General features: G+C 46.0%; 1 protein-coding gene across 1 annotated transcript in view; it reads right to left on the reverse strand.

Annotated features, from left to right (window-relative positions):
* The window catches only part of LOC139749382 (uncharacterized), a 205,282-nt gene that overhangs the window by 91,775 nt on the left and 96,382 nt on the right, over positions 1–17,125 (reverse strand). Inside the window, exon 2 of the mRNA XM_071663166.1 lies at positions 15,143–15,247. Coding sequence (XP_071519267.1) covers positions 15,143–15,247 — 105 coding nt within the window. The remainder of the gene's footprint in view (positions 1–15,142; positions 15,248–17,125) is intronic.

Consider the following 17,125-nt stretch of genomic DNA (forward strand, 5'->3'; position numbering starts at 1 on the left):
ACTCATATCTTTTTTATCATTCCAGTCCAGTTCCAGCCCATGACTGTCCCATGGCAGTAGGTGGACTGGAGGGCTGGATAACATATACTGGAACCCACGTCACCTTGACATCTGGATACATGTAACCTTTGACCACTGTCTCCTGACGGGATGAAGGACGCTTCCCTAATCCTCCTCGCAGATCTTATCACACTGAAAACTTTTTTCTATTTTTTTTAACAAATTATTCCACTGAAAGAAAACAGGCCATGTGATAAACTAAAAATCTGTATGGGGTACACATCTCTTCCCTTGACAAAATAATTAGAAATGAAAACATGGCGACATTTAGTGTAGTCAATTACATGAAAATCTCAAAATCTATCAAAATTAAGTCCTTTCTCCTTACCAATCCGGTCTATGTTCATATTTTTCTCCTTGCCAACCCTTATATCTGGTCTGTGTTCATCATCCCTCGTGTGTACAGCTATAATACCTGTTCCACCAGCACACGCACATACCTGGGACAGTCTTCAACCCCACAACCCGGGCTGAACTTTATGGAATTCCAAGCCAATGATTCTCTGACCAGAGAACCTTGATATATCTAACGTGTGAAGGTGGAACACTACCTTCACCTTGTGAGGAAAGTTCAAACGGTGCCCTATACATAAGTTCAAACAACGTCCGGCATATAGTGAGTAAAACAGGAAGACATTTCCACTAAAGGGTTTATGCCTACATACAGACAGACATATGACACCTGAAGATGAGAAAAGAACCATTTTTTTTTTATGGAGATTTTAATCGTATGAGACTACAAGATGTATTACCTCGTCCTAGTAAATCACGTCAAGAGAAGAGCTGTTCAATCTGGTCTAAAATGCCCCAATACAATATTCCCATATAGCATACGGTCACACTTCCTTCAACGCTTCCTTCAACAGAATCGTAAAAAGACCATTATGATATAATTACCCAGGGAATGCGAGGAGGAGGACTCGGCCATTCCATCTGGTCAAATCCAGGACCACTCAGGTCAGGTCAGGTCACAGGGTGAGGGTGAGGTTTTCATGGGCGTGACACAAGAAACCAGAGGTACTGGTTATCCTAAGCTTGTCACTCCTCCTCTCTACAGCCCGATACTACCAAATGACAACACTCCCTCATGACTAAAATCTATAATAATAATAATAATAATAAAATTATATAATTATTATATAATTATCATAATTATCCCTGGGGATAGGGGATTAAGAATACTTCCCACGTATTCCCTGCGTGTCGTAGAAGGCGACTAAAAGGGGAGGGAGCGGGGGGGCTGGAAATCCTCCCCTCTCGTTTTTTTTTTTTTTTCCCCAAAAGAAGGAACAGAGGGGGCCAGGTGAGGATATTCCAAAAAAGGCCCAGTCCTCTGTTCTTAACGCTACCTCGCTAACGCGGGAAATGGCAAATAGTTTAAAAGAAAAGAAAAAATAATAATAACTATTATCATTCTCATGTCTCGCCACAGCGCGCTGTTCATGTACGTGCACGTATACTCAAACACAAGCGTGCACATACGTACAAACATTCGTATGTAGACGTATATGTATACTTGTGCAACGCACTTACACGAGCACGCTCTAAAAGACACACACAGCAGGTGTGACCAACCCCGCTGTCACACACACCCTCACGCCTACAGAAAATACAACAGGTGTTGGTGCTGGAAATACGTGTGTGCGTGTATATATATATATATTGGCGGATTGCTTGCATAGTGCCATTGTACAAAGGCAAAGGGGATAAGAGTGAGTGCTCAAATTACAGAGGTATAAGTTTGTTGAGTATTCCTGGTAAATTATATGGGAGGGTATTGATTGAGAGGGTGAAGGCATGTACAGAGCATCAGATTGGGGAAGAGCAGTGTGGTTTCAGAAGTGGTAGAGGATGTGTGGATCAGGTGTTTGCTTTGAAGAATGTATGTGAGAAATACTTAGAAAAGCAAATGGATTTGTATGTAGCATTTATGGATCTGGAGAAGGCATATGATAGAGTTGATAGAGATGCTCTGTGGAAGGTATTAAGAATATATGGTGTGGGAGGCAGTTGTTAGAAGCAGTGAAAAGTTTTTATCGAGGATGTAAGGCATGTGTACGTGTAGGAAGAGAGGAAAGTGATTGGTTCTCAGTGAATGTAGGTTTGCGGCAGGGGTGTGTGATGTCTCCATGGTTGTTTAATTTGTTTATGGATGGGGTTGTTAGGGAGGTAAATGCAAGAGTTTTGGAAAGAGGGGCAAGTATGAAGTCTGTTGGGGATGATAGAGCTTGGGAAGTGAGTCAGTTGTTCGCTGATGATACAGCGCTGGTGGCGGATTCATGTGAGAAACTGCAGAAGCTGGTGACGGAGTTTGGTAAAGTGTGTGGAAGAAGAAAGTTAAGAGTAAATGTCAATAAGAGCAAGGTTATTAGGTACAGTAGGGTTGAGGGTCAAGTCAATTGGGAGGTGAGTTTGAATGGAGAAAAACTGGAGGAAGTGAAGTGTTTTAGATATCTGGGAGTGGATCTGTCAGCGGATGGAACCATGGAAGCGGAAGTGGATCATAGGGTGGGGGAGGGGGCGAAAATTTTGGGAGCCTTGAAAAATGTGTGGAAGTCGAGAACATTATCCCGGAAAGCAAAAATGGGTATGTTTGAAGGAATAGTAGTTCCAACAATGTTGTATGGTTGCGAGGCGTGGGCTATGGATAGAGTTGTGCGTAGGAGGATGGATGTGCTGGAAATGAGATGTTTGAGGACAATGTGTGGTGTGAGGTGGTTTGATCGAGTAAGTAACGTAAGGGTAAGAGAGATGTGTGGAAATAAAAAGAGCGTGGTGGAGAGAGCAGAAGAGGGTGTTTTGAAATGGTTTGGGCACATGGAGAGAATGAGTGAGGAAAGATTGACCAAGAGGATATATGTGTCGGAGGTGGAGGGAACGAGGAGAAGAGGGAGACCAAATTGGAGGTGGAAAGATGGAGTGAAAAGGATTTTGTGTGATCGGGGCCTGAACATGCAGGAGGGTGAAAGGAGGGCAAGGAATAGAGTGAATTGGAGCGATGTGGTATACAGGGGTTGACGTGCTGTCAGTGGATTGAATCAAGGCATGTGAAGCGTCTGGGGTAAACCATGGAAAGCTGTGTAGGTATGTATATTTGCGTGTGTGGACGTGTGTATGTACATGTGTATGGGGGGGGTTGGGCCATTTCTTTCGTCTGTTTCCTTGCGCTACCTCGCAAACGCGGGAGACAGCGACAAAGTAAAAAAAAAAAAAAAAAAAAAAAAAAAATATATATATATATATATATATATATATATATATATATATATATATATATATATATGTATAAACAAACAAAGGAGCCAACTCCATTTCCTATAAACAAAGATATTGAGCGCAAAAATAACCCAACCAGAAAGCTGTGAAAAATGACAATACGTCAGGTCGTATATCAGAGGAATACAAAAGGCCTAGTCTGCAGCGGCAGAGGGGGTAAATGGTGTCAAGACAATAGAACTGGACAGGACGGTAATATGATCACTGGGTGAGAGAGAGAGAGAGAGAGAGAGAGAGAGAGAGAGAGAGAGAGAGAGAGAGAGAGAGAGAGAGAGAGAGAGAGAGAGAGAGAGAGAGAGAGCTCTCCAGGAAGGAAGTGATTAAAGTAAGATATGAGTGCCAGGGGAGACGAAATCCAGGGCTGGAGGAAACCTAAAGGATAGGAGAGAAAAGAGAAAAAATATACATGTGGGGAGAGAGAGAGAGAGAGAGAGAGAGAGAGAGAGAGAGAGAGAGAGAGAGAGAGAGAGAGAGAGAGAGAGAGAGAGAGAGAGAGAGAGGTGCTTGGAAGTGCTTGGAAGATGTTGAGTGTTAAGGGAATGGACTTGTCGCTGCACGCGCGAGAGGCGCCAGCACAACACACAAGAAATTTGTAATGGCAGACTGAGAGAAGCAGGGCGCTTCCGGGCAGAAGTTGGGTCCACAACCCCGTGGCCCTCATCCCCCAGTGTCTCGCGTTACACCAGAGGGATATCCAATCGTGGCCAGCGGACGCCGTCACCACACACACACACACTACGAATCCTCTCCGTCATGCCAGAGTAACGCCACACGCGTGAACGAACCTCTCCCTGGCATATTACTCACGTCATAACCACGTCTCGTGTAACGCGGCACCACAACAGGTCGGGAAAGAAGTTACTTAAACTTGCCTGAAACGCCTCATCCCTTCGACCAACGTTATGGAAAGAAAGGAGTGACCATTTCCAACGGGTGTGGAATGACCTTGAGATGTGGGTATAACTGGCAGTCATCTGCTTCACAGATATGACGTTTTCTTCCCCTGCTGAAAATGAACAGTTGCTTCGAAAAAGGGGGACTGTGTGTGTGTGTGTGTGTGTGTGTGTGTGTGTGGTAGGAAATAAATGAAGAACGTCACATGATCCTTCTCGCAGCAGGCTGGGGGTCAACATTTGCTTAAATCTGGTCACCGGACTTACACAAGCATAAGGAAATAATAGAGAGGTCCAGAAGAGGGCACCAAAGATGGTACCAGAATTAAGAAAGCTGAGTAACAGTGAGAAGTTAAGAGGCCATAAATTTGCCCACTACTGAAGAAAGAAACGTAAAGCGTGACTTGATCACAATTTTCAAAAGGTTTCCAAAAACCAGTTTAATGATGGCGACAACAAACTGGTTTTCTTTTTTTTTGAAAGATGCACTGAGGGATCAGCAACAGAAGCCATAACAAGAAATAAAGCAAGAAATTATTCTTATATGATTAATGGATCAATGGAAGGAAACTAAGTGATGATACTGCACAAGGTGGCAGTATACAGAGTTTACAAAAGTGTATGGTAGATTATGTTCAAAATACGAGGGCCCCGTAGTGTACATTTAAGGAATTACGTCGAGGTTTTCACACACACAAAACAAAGACAGAAACAAAGACACTTACATACGGAGAGAGAGAGTACCTCCCTACGAAAACCTTCGGCCGGAGTTTGTCATCAGAGGAAGGGTTAACGCGTAGGGCTCACCGCTACGTGTCACGTGCTACACACGAGACGCAAAGACTTGTAAGTCTCGAAGCGAACGCCAGCAACCTACGTGTGGGCAAGGCAGACGAAGCAGCAGCCTTTCCGGGGCCAACGGGGAGGTGAAACCTGAGAGCCACTGAAGTGCTAAATCCTAGCATCCGCCATTAACCCTCACCGATACCCAGGTATCGGGAGAGAGAGAGAGAGAGAGAGAGAGAGAGAGAGAGAGAGAGAGAGAGAGAGAGAGAGAGAGAGAGATTAGAAGCTGGTCATCAGGATGGGAAATGAGACTCCTCTCCCTCCCTCCACCCCAACACCCCTCCCCCTTCTGGGCATCACGTTACCATGACTAACAAGTCGACTGCCGCTACACCAGCCAACCACCAAACCACGCTCACGTCCCAACATCAAATCGTTTTCCAGGCCGGAGCACCACGTCAATTCACCACCACCAACCAACCCGGAATATATATATATATATATATATATATATATATATATATATATATATATATTTATATATATATATATATATATATATATATATATATATATATATATATATATATATTGCCGCTGTCTCCCGCGTTAGCGAGGTAGGTAGCGCAAGGAAACAGACGAAAGAACGGCCCAACCCAACCACATACACATGTACATACATACACGTCCACACAGCACATATACATATCTATGCGTATACATATACGTATACATATATATACACACACAGACATATACATATACACACATGCATAATTCATACTGTCTGCCCTTATTCATTCTCGTCGCCACCTCGCCACACATGAAATGAAAACCCCCTCCCCCCGCATGTGTGCGAGGAAGCGCTAGGAAAAGACAACAAATATAATCACGTATACAAGCCTTGCCTTCACATCGCGAACACAAGTCGTCCGCACACCGTGGGTCATGCGCCGTCTCATTACGATACTAACGGTCAATCCCCGACATCCTGACATATCATTGCCGTAAGCTGCCATCTACGGACACAACTTGCGGCCCCATCTGCATCAACACAGAGCACATCAAAAATAACTTAATTTCTCAAATACCGCTAAAAGCAAAACAATAAGTAAACGTGCCCAGTGGTCTATATGTGACTAGTTTCCACACAAGCTAGATAGTTTGGAAAGGTATTCAAAAACCCGCATGTGTTGTCGTTAATCTTCATCATCTCAAAACCCCCTACAAAGTCTTCCTCACACGGTATGGAAATTAATGACCCTACCGTAATTGCAATACATCTAATGATCAGTATGCGAGGCCTAACACGCTGCACTCAGCTTGGACGAGTGATTACCACAGCCCATAAAAGCTATGAGTCTACGGCGCAAACCACTCGATTTCTTTTTTTCTCTTCGTCCCGTTACGAACGGTTACGATCCGTGAGGTTTTGAATCAAGCCAGAAAAATCCCCTTCGGGAGCAGCAGGGGTTCCTGAGGAAGACTGGAATGAAATTTGGAAGGCTTGGGGCTGGAAGAGACTGAGACACGAGAGGCTGGAGCAGCTCTCAGAGAATGGACTGTAAGAAGGTGAGCCACAGTGAACGGTGAGGTGAGGTGACCTGTGTAGAGAGGCAAGCTGAGTATGGGTCGGTTAAGAAAGCCAATGTGAGGACGACTGATCCAGGAATAACCGGATCGCAGCTGCGTTAACCACAGTGCAGGACAGACCATCCACACTCACCACCACACCAACACGATACCTCCTCCTCCTCCAACACTTAATGAACATCAATAAAACCAATGAATAAACACATCTGTGCCGCATAACATGAAACCACCAAAACAATAAGGAATATTTAAGTAATCTATGATCTCTCTACCACTTCCATGTGCTGGCGATACCTGGCAATGCCCGATAAGTTTGGTGCCAGGCGTACGATCAAGACCAATTCAAATGGAACTCCATATATGACTTCACTGGTAAACCTCTGTCAGCGAAGTTCACAAAATGAATGAAATAAAAGGGTCGATCAAAGCAACCAGCAGACAACCGTACACAATATCATGACCCCAATAACCATGATGTAAATGCGAGCTGATAACACCCCTTCCTCCAAACCAACGAACTCAGTCACCTGACATCCCAGAGGTATACACTTAATAAGCATCGTCATTCTCGTATTACATCCGATTGTTCCTTGTTTGTGAACTTACTAATACGGGACCGTATGCAGCTTTATTGCAATAACGGGTAATATACCCAATCGTAAAGTACAACCAATGTGCCCCCTGAGGGCAAGTAGGCTGGGTGGGGCCTAACGAGTGATGTCATCGCCTACGTCATACACTGAGTCAGGCCAACACGGGCGTAACCCCGTCTATAACACTTTTTCGAGAAAGTTCAAGGGATCGGGGACCCACGTTACCGCTATACCCCGAGCCATCAGTGTGGTGGCAGCGGGGTATCTGAGCCTCTACGCCGGGATGAGGCTTAACACATCAACCCTGAAATCAATAGCTGGATCACGGATCTCGAACATGCGTCACGCATCTTCTACGAGCTATTTACTTACCTTACGTGTAAATAGCTGACATCAGATATCATGAGTACTAAATGGGAAGGGAGCCGGGGGGGGGGCTGGAAATCCTCTCCTCTCGTTTTTCTTTTCTTTTTCAAACTTTCCAAAAGAAGGAACAGAGAAGGGGACCAGGTGAGGATATTCCCTCAGAGGCCCAATCCTCTGTTCTTAACGCTACCTCGCTAACGCGGGAAATGGCGAATAGTGTGAAAGAAAGAAAGAATAAAATGAAAGGACTTTCCTACGTATTATCAAAATCCACAGCATTCTTACAGCTCCTCCGTTTTCTAGACATGTCTCTGTCTTAGCTTTCTTCATTTCAGGAGGATAAGCAAAGGCAACTTCTCTATACGTTGGCAGCTAGAATTAAAAAGGCTACAGACCCGAGAGATAGTTTGGGAGGATGGGAGACATGGCACGTTTAGGGAGGGAGAGACTGCCAGATGTCGACCCGACCCGACCAGGTGGCTGGTGTGACCTCACTCCTCAGCCTCATACCACCCACCACATCTGAGGGTGGGTTCCGTGCGGCATTACGTTGATGGAGTGGGGATGGATAGGGGGTCATCTCGACCGTCAAATGGGAGGAATGCGGCCACGTTAGGTCTTACATGGATGGGGGGAAAAAAAGTTATATTTAACAGAGAACATTAATCCGGCTGTGCTGGCGACATTACCACCTGCAGCAGCAGAAAGAGTCACCAAGCAAAGGTCTCCATAACCAGGATAAGTCTCGAAGGCATCGGAAGCCTCCATTATTCTATGGTCTACACACCAGCAAACGTCCATTTACTACCAACTGCTGTCTGTTGAAACGTTAGTGTCAGCTACGTTGCTTACGGTTAGATACTGAATGCAATAAATACATTTGGTGTAGGGAACAGTTACGACACGTTCGTATGTAGTCGTAAGATACATATAAACATGACAAAACATTCCTTATTTCGAGCAATCTAACGACTACAAATGTTCTAAAGTCGTTATCGATGGCAGTAAACGTGCCCAGTGGTCTATACGTGACTAGTTCGTGGCGCCCATTAAACGACTTAGTCTTGAGGCTCGTCTATAGATTCATATGTTGTTAGTCTGGGATCCAACTACGTTGTGGCGCCTGTGTTAGGCTATACGAGGGCGCGACCAGCTCGCTGACTGCTAGCCCGACCAACTGTATATGTTGCAGACATTTTCCCTCTGGGGCGTCCATAAGCTTACACTCAATTGAACCACAACGATGCTGATGTTAGAGCGGAAATATAAGAAGCTGAAGATGAAGTCTTAAAGGAAGGAGACTAAATGCCGCCAATTTACGTGGCTCCGTAGTGGCCTCTTCAGGACCAGCCAACACGACCACCCTGTACACACAGATGCACACATGACTCAGTAGACTGTACTAGGGGGAGGGGGGGATGATCACAAGGTCCCACAGTAGAGTCCTACGTTGTCATCTGACACGGCTGAAGGTCGCGTCCCTACAAGACCCGTGTAATGAGTCTTGGGATAACTACCGACTGCCCCGTTGAAGGCTCCACTCTTTCTGCCTTTCCTCCCCCTACCAAACCCTCCACCTCCCACTGTTTAAACCTCCCACCGGCAAGTATCATACGATGCACAGTGGTAACACACCAGGATCCGGTCAGAAGTACAACTGGAGGACTTCCAAACCTGCCAGAGGCCACACGAACATGAAGACACGAGGCAAACGACCAGCCAGCCTGGTCGGGCAGCTCCTGACCAAGGGCGGTGGGCTGCTGAGGCGGGAAAGCTGACCCCACACCAATGTGGGATAAGGTCAAGTCAGGTCAAGTGAACAAGACGAATGACCTGGCCTCACACTGATAATACAACATCCTGTCTCTAGCTACACACACACACACACACACACACCAGTCATGGACAAAAGTCCACATCAAGGCCGGGCCTTAACTGAAATATGGAGAGGTTAAAGAAGGGGGAAAAGAGACAGAAAAGTATTACGAATTTTGGAGGAAGTGAGAAACATGTCTTTTAATAAAGTGCCAGGTCATAGTTATTGGAAAAGACATGAGAATGTACAGTTTCGAGGTGTAGGTAAAGAAACAGTTATCAAACTGGCCTAATCTTAAGTTGCCATACGCCACACAGGTAATCACGTGACGCAGCAGCTTGCAGAGTATTGCGTGGTCTAGCTAGCGGCGGGGGGCACACAGGGCAGCCAGCTCTCGGTGTATAAAACAATGTAATACTTATAGACGAGGGAAAGTGAAGCCAATATTGCGACGTAGGGGCAAGTGGATCAAGTTCTGAAGTTAGCCTGGGAGAGTTTGCATGTCACAACGCCTTCGATTCGACTCAGTCAAGTAAAGATGCAGAGCTAGAGCCACTCCAGATGGGAGAGCAGTACTCCATACAAAGACAAATCAGTCCTTTGTATAACCGGAGCAACTGTTCAGAAGAATTTTCAACTCTTTAATCGGACTCCCAGTTTCTAAGACAGAGTGGATGTTACAATAATATCAATTGTGTTCACCGAGTTAAGAGGTGGAATTAAAGAAAGTTGCGAGGAATTTTCATTAGAGCGACGGTCAGATACTAGTCTTAGAGGCATTTAAACTCAAACAAGATTTTGTCTACTCCACTGAGATATCCTGTTCAAGTCTGAGTTTGCTTGAGGAAGTTTTGTAGAGACGAGATGCAGATCAAATGAGAGGAGCAGCAGAAATGAGGGATGTGGAGGAATGTAATGCTGAGTCGGCAGCATACGAGTGCAATTGGCTATTTGTAGAAAGAAAATCGTTGATAAAAAGGGAAAAAAAAAAATGTAGGAGACAGGACAGAATATTGAGGGACACCACTGCTGATGGAGAAAGGGGGAGAGGCTGATCCATCAGCAACCACGGAGATAGATCGGCCAGAGAGGAAGCTAGATATGAAGGAGCACAGTGAGGGAGGGAAGCCAAAAGGGGAGAAGCTTACATTTGAGACCCCGATGTGCAAACCTTGTCAAAAGCTTTGGGTATGTTAAGGGCAACTACACAGGATTCCGCAGAAAATTTCAGGGATGATGACCGGACATTAGTAAGATAAGAAAGAATATCTCCAGTGGATCTCCTTTCATGTAAACCATATTGGTGATCAGAGAGAAGACTGTGAGAGTCAACAAGTCTGAGGATATTGGAGTTGAGGAGGAATTCAAAGCAACATAGAGATAGTTAGGGGGATCAGAACGGTGACCGTTCTAAGGGATGGGATGTACCAACACAAACCTCCAGTGAGAAGGAAAGGTTATGGTTTTTAAACAGACATGGAACAGACGAGCAAGCACAGGTGTAAGTTCAGAGGCACACTCTTTCAGTACACGGGGATGGTAGTCATCAAGACCATAAACCTTGCTTGTGTCCAGAGAGAGAGAAGCGCTTTTCAGCTGACCACAACATGCAAGTGGTCACACCCTGTGAATGACCCCTCACACACCATGACCTCACCTACACCTCCCAGAACACATAAGGCTCCAGTGTGGTCCACAACACGACAACACACAAGTGTGGGAACTCCTTTGTTGTGGGGAGGTGGTGGGGAACACTGGTGTCCTGGGAGGTCAAAGGGCATGTGCCCTGACGTGACCCCCGAGCGGGTTTTATGGCAGTGTGAAAGTTGTAGAGTGAGAGCCGGCTCTTGCCTGCCAGGGGAGAGGAAGGCAGTCCACCACACCTCGCGATCACCATGGTGGCAGAGCTTCCTCTAGCCAATGTCCCTCACTGCGACTTATGAATCATTTCATCACACACACACACCTGTGTGTACGTCTGTCTGTCCCCGTTTCGGGCATTTGACCAGGGAATCATAACTGACACCATAAGCTTTCTATGGTCCACGACGTCCTATTCCTACCATGCACAACCAAAGCTTAGCTTTTTCTTTATTTTTCTTGGGGGTTAGGGGGCTGGGGGGGTTGTGTAGCATAGCCTCCCAGGTCATGGAAAGGTCTAAAGGGTTAAGGTGTAGAGTCTGCCAGGTCATAACCAGGTCTACAGGTTAAAGCCTCACCCATGCCACTCCATATTCATTTAAGGTATTTCTTTTTTTAATTCATGTTGGCTGAGACGCCACGGGCAACTGAAACCCTAATCAAGGCCATCTCATTATACATATTTATATATATATCCCTCGGCTGCGGTTAGCAACTGTCTTATCATAATATTCGACCAACATCTGCACAAACAGACCATATTTGACGGACGAAGGTTTCCACCTCACACACTCCACATGACTGATAACTCGCGTCGACTGAGGTAGCTACAGAGTGTTTCAGGGATCCCTCCGTAAGTCATGTCTTGACTTACCATCCTAATGACTAAGTTCCTCACCTCATCCACTATCTGGTAGCTCCCTCAACGCGACCAACTGTTTTGCTGTCATTCGTATTCCTTTGCATTCTTCGATTATTCTTCCTTTGCCTTTATTTCTTTCACCCACCACTCGTACCAGTCAACTAGTTCTTCATCCACCTGGTTAACCATCCATCCATCTGATCAGCCAGGGCACCGGTCACTCCGTTCATCCACAGTGTGGGTGAGTGTGGCGGTGCAGGAGGAATGGAGGCGACCACCACCTAACCTGGGAAGGGAAGCCTCACTCACGACCTCACCTCCCACGTCCCCTTGACTCAAGCCCTACCAGGATCACCAGGTGGCAAGCCAGCCAAGCCAAGGCAGGCCAGGCATATAAACCCGACACCATCACAAATCCACCGCCAATGCAATCACCAGCAAAGAGGTCGCGCAAGAAATCAAACTCAGAAGAACTGGTCCCTGAGGAGAACTTGATGAGGAAGGGATGATACTGGCTTCCCCCCACCCACGGAAAATAATGATTTCAGAACTGAGTTCACCCTCACCGTTAGCACAAAGAACATGACGTACACTGACCTCCCAACAACAACTAGATACGTCATATATTGACTAGTATTTCGAAAACATACGTCATATACTGACTAGTATTTCGAAAACATACGTCATATATTGACTAGTATTTCGAAAACATACGTCATATACTGACTAATATTTCGAAAACATACGTCATATACTGACTAATATTTCGAAAACATACGTCATATATTGACTAATATTTCGAAAACATACGTCATATATTGACTTATATTTCGAAAACATACGTCATATATTGACTAATATTTCGAAAACATACGTCATATACTGACTAATATTTTGAAACATACGTCATACATTGACTAATATTTCGAAAACATCCGTCATATACTGACTAATATTTCGAAAACATACGTCATTTAGTAACACTAATATCTTAATACACACACACACACACACATTGAATGATATGCTAGCCTACTGGCACTTATACCGCACGATACAAATATAGTTCCCTTCATAGATGACTTGATCCCAAAAACTCACATTAAGAGATCACGTGAAATGAGAAGACTTGTTCCTATATATTACAACCTGTACAGATAGGTGCCAGGACTCGGGAAGAAAACGTGGAGGATCTGGACTGAATGTAAGAAGATCCACTTATGAAAAAAAAAAAATAAGACTTTCTGAATTCCTGGATCGAAGCCGAAGAAGAAGAAGAGCTTCTGCCAGGGATGATGTAGAATCAGAGCCTACTCACGGCACAAATCTATAAACCCTACATGACGCAAAAACCACAAATATTGACGAGGACAAAGGACCTCCTTTGCAAACCCCAGTCGCGCACATGAGTTTTCAACGCCAGGCACTAACTCCCGAGATGGAGTTACTGTTTGAGACTGAACCTCTCAGGAGGTGCGGGCCCCTATGCTCTAGGGCGGCCCGCTGGTGGTGAGGGACCTAAGCAATGGGCCTAGGGGTGGCTGGAAGAAGGCGGGAAAAGGACACTGTGCCTAATCATTCCACTGGAGGCAGCTTCTGTGAACTTCAGACGAAATAAGAGAACTACTTACACCGTGTGTGACCAGTCAGTTAGCCAACAGCGGAACCAACTGGGCGAAATAACACACGAGATCTACACTTGACAAATTGCGTAGACGGAACCAATCAGGGGAAATAACCCACTAGAACTACACTGTATAAATTACGTAGACGGAACCAATCAGGGGAAATAACCCACTAGAGCTACACTGTATAAATTACGTAGACGGAACCAATCAGGGGAAATAACCCACTAGATATACACTTTACAAATTACGTAGATGGAGCCAACCAGGGGAAATAAACCACTAGATTTACACTTTATAAATTACGTAGACGGAACCAACCAGGGGAAATAACCCACTAGATCTAAACTTCATAAATTTTACGTAGACTTAATCTGTGACGTCTTCATCTCCATCACACTGAAACGGGAAAAAGGAAAGACATGGGAAAGTCTCGTCTCTCGTCCTTTGTCTTCCACGTGTGATGTTCTGTGCCTTGCTTTCTGTATCTCCTCCCGTGATCTCTCTCTCTCTCTCTCTCTCTCTCTCTCTCTCTCTCTCTCTCTCTCTCTCTCTCTCTCTCTCATAACTATGGCCTAGCAGCAGTGGTAGAAGACAAAAAAAAATATATATATAGCACTGGGAATCCAGCAGGCGCCAAATCTGCTCCAGGGCAAATTTCGTCATAGGTAAGGCATTATTTTTGCTCAGATTTTGTTTATCTTATTGTTTAGAGTGGGTTTTAGGTTAGGTTTTGGGTTAGGATAGGTTAAGTTGGGTTCGGTTGGATTAGGATAGGTTGGGCTAGTTTGTTAGGTTGGTTACATTACGCTCGGTTGAGTTAGTTTAGACTAGGATGGTTTGATTAGGACGCTACGTGGGTTAAGGCTAGGTTAGGTACTCACTCACCAGTTGTCTGGCATTCTATCGTTTACTTTCTCAAAGCTACAAAGTCTTCAATGGCAGCAAGCTATCACTAAGTATACTCTTTGTAAACTTCCCCTCTAACGGCTGACAATGTCTCAATTAGGCTGTGGAAACCAGCCGACTGTTGGCCATAAAAGACAAATGGAGGAATTCGCGTCCTAAACTGCACTGTGTTGCACTGTGTTGCGAGGCTGCCATCTCCACTCAATACATGACTCCTTTCCTCGCGTGGGTGGTGGTGTCAGTGTAGGTGAGGTGGTCGGCAGTAGGAGGCGTGGTTTGGTTGTCAGTGTAGGTGAGGTGGATGGCAGTAGGAGGCGTGGCTTGTGGTGTCAGTGTGGGTCAATGGTTGGCAGTAGGAGCCGTGGTTGGTGGTGTCAGTGTAGGTTAATGACTGGCAGTAAGAGGCGTGGTTGGTATTGTCAGTGTAGGTTATTGGTTGGCAGTAGGAGGCGTGGCTGGTATTGTCAGTGTAGGTTATTGGTTGGCAGTAGGAGCCGTGGTTGGTGGTGTCAGGGTAGGTGAGGTGGTCGGCAAAGAGAGGTGTGGTTGTTGGTGTCGGTGCAGGTTAATGGTTGGCAGTAGGAGCCGTGGTTGGTGGTGTCAGCGTAGGTTAATGATTGGCAGTAGGAGGCGTGGTTGATGGTGTCAGTGCAGGTGAGGTGGATGGCAGCAGGAGGCGGCGTGGTTGGTCGTGAGAGAAGGGTTCTGGGTGCAGTACTCACCGGGACGTGGTTGGCGTCAGTGTACTGGAGGCCGAAGTAGTCCTTCTCTATGAGGTCCAGGGAGTACACCACCCGCTCGAACAGCTCCTGACCCAGCGACTTTTTCTGGAAGGCAGAACATACAAGAGACGTTAGCTGACGCTGCCTGGCCAGACGCGAGGGTGTAGGGGGACAGTAAGTACCAGGTAAGGGCAATGCCAGAGCCAACATGGCGTCAGCCCCTGGCCTAGTACACACAAGGTGTGACAACACAGTATGTGGTATTACCAAACTTCATGATCTGCATCATGTACACACTCTCTCCCCCCCCCACACACAAAAAAAGTATCGGCCACCAGGGTAGGGTGACCGATACTGTTTTGGGCAAGTGTACAGCGCGAGCACACACACACACACACACACACACACACACACACACACACACACACACAAACTCACCCACACACACAGCCTCAACCCAGGCTCGGTGTGGGTGAAACATGTTTTCTCACACTGACGCCCCTCACCAGTGACCACACACGCCCTACAAGGATAATAATGATAATAATAATAATAATAATAATAATAATAATAATAATAATAATAATAATATAATAATAATAATAATAATAAGAAGAAGAAGAAAGAAGAAGAAGAAGAAGAAGAAGAATGACAATATGGAAGGGACGGCTACAAAATAACTCGACCGTCCAAAAAGCAGCCAAGAAACAGTGGAGACGGGCAGGAATCTGGATAAACAATACATGAGGAGGTGAGGGAGGAGGAGGAGGAGGAGGAGGAGGAGGAGGAGGGAGGCAGGCAGGCAGGCAATACAAGACATTACTAGTAGGAGAAAGGTACCACACCACAGAGATAGGGCAGGCTGGGCACCACAGAGATAAGACAGACTGGACACCAAAGACGTAGTGTATGGTAACGACTTGGGGGTATGGTATGGTGCAAGGGGTATGGTAAGACGTCAGAGAGATGGTAAGGGAGGAGGAAGGGGTATGTGGTAAAGGCACAAGGGGTAGGGGGTCGGTAATGGGTGTAGGGAGATGGTTAGGTAGGCAGGGGGGTGGTTAGGGGTGCAGGGGGATCGTTAGGGGTGCAGGGGGATCGTTAGGGGGCAGGAGGTGGTTAGGGGTGCAGGGGGATGGTTAGGAGGTAGGGGGGAAGGTAAGAGTCACGGCAGGAGACGAGAGGGCAGGGCTGAGGTATAGCAGGCCAGTGCTGGGGTTGAGGCAGGGGGGAGGTTATGGGGTGGGGTGGGGGGTGAGGCAGAACAAGGGGCAGCGTTCAGGTCTGGTATTCCTCCTGTTATGAAGTGTGTGACGTCACCCCATCCCCCCCCTCCTGCCACTCACCCCCTCCTCCACCCACCCCAGGGCAAGGACGGCTCATCGTCCCCCCCCCCATCCAACCCCCACCATATCCAATAGCCACCGACCCCCCTCTCCTCCCCACACCACCACCACAACATTTCATTACGGGTTAATATAGAAGCCACGAGCAGATGAGGACAAGAGCCAGTGACTGTGGTCATGATGAGAGATAACCAACACCAGCGCCGTGACTATAGGTCAGGTCAGGTGAGGTCAGGTCAAGTGAAACTGGTAATAACAATGTAGCTCACCAACCTCACACTCCTGTGGATGGGGAATCTTTTTTTTCTCTTGAAAAAGTACAAGTTTTTCCTCTCATTGAAAATGACCAAATCACGCCCTCAGTAAAGGACACATACCCTGTGGGTGTTATTTATCATATCAGCAAAGCTGAGGACGTGACAATAGCAACAAAGACAACAAATTCGAGGGAAGATTCCGTTGCACTAACAAAGAGATGATAACAAATTACAAACATAGACAAAAAAAAAATTGAGACGAAAAACTTTACTAGGAAATGTAAAGTGATTAATATTGATACACAACACATGGGTCACCAGCGTGTCACATTAACAATATACTGAGAAATCAGTGGGTGGGACAGATAATCGAGACAGGA

Source organism: Panulirus ornatus, chromosome 7 (assembly GCF_036320965.1).
Source record: "Panulirus ornatus isolate Po-2019 chromosome 7, ASM3632096v1, whole genome shotgun sequence".
In the NCBI taxonomy this organism is placed as follows: Eukaryota; Metazoa; Arthropoda; class Malacostraca; order Decapoda; family Palinuridae; genus Panulirus; species Panulirus ornatus.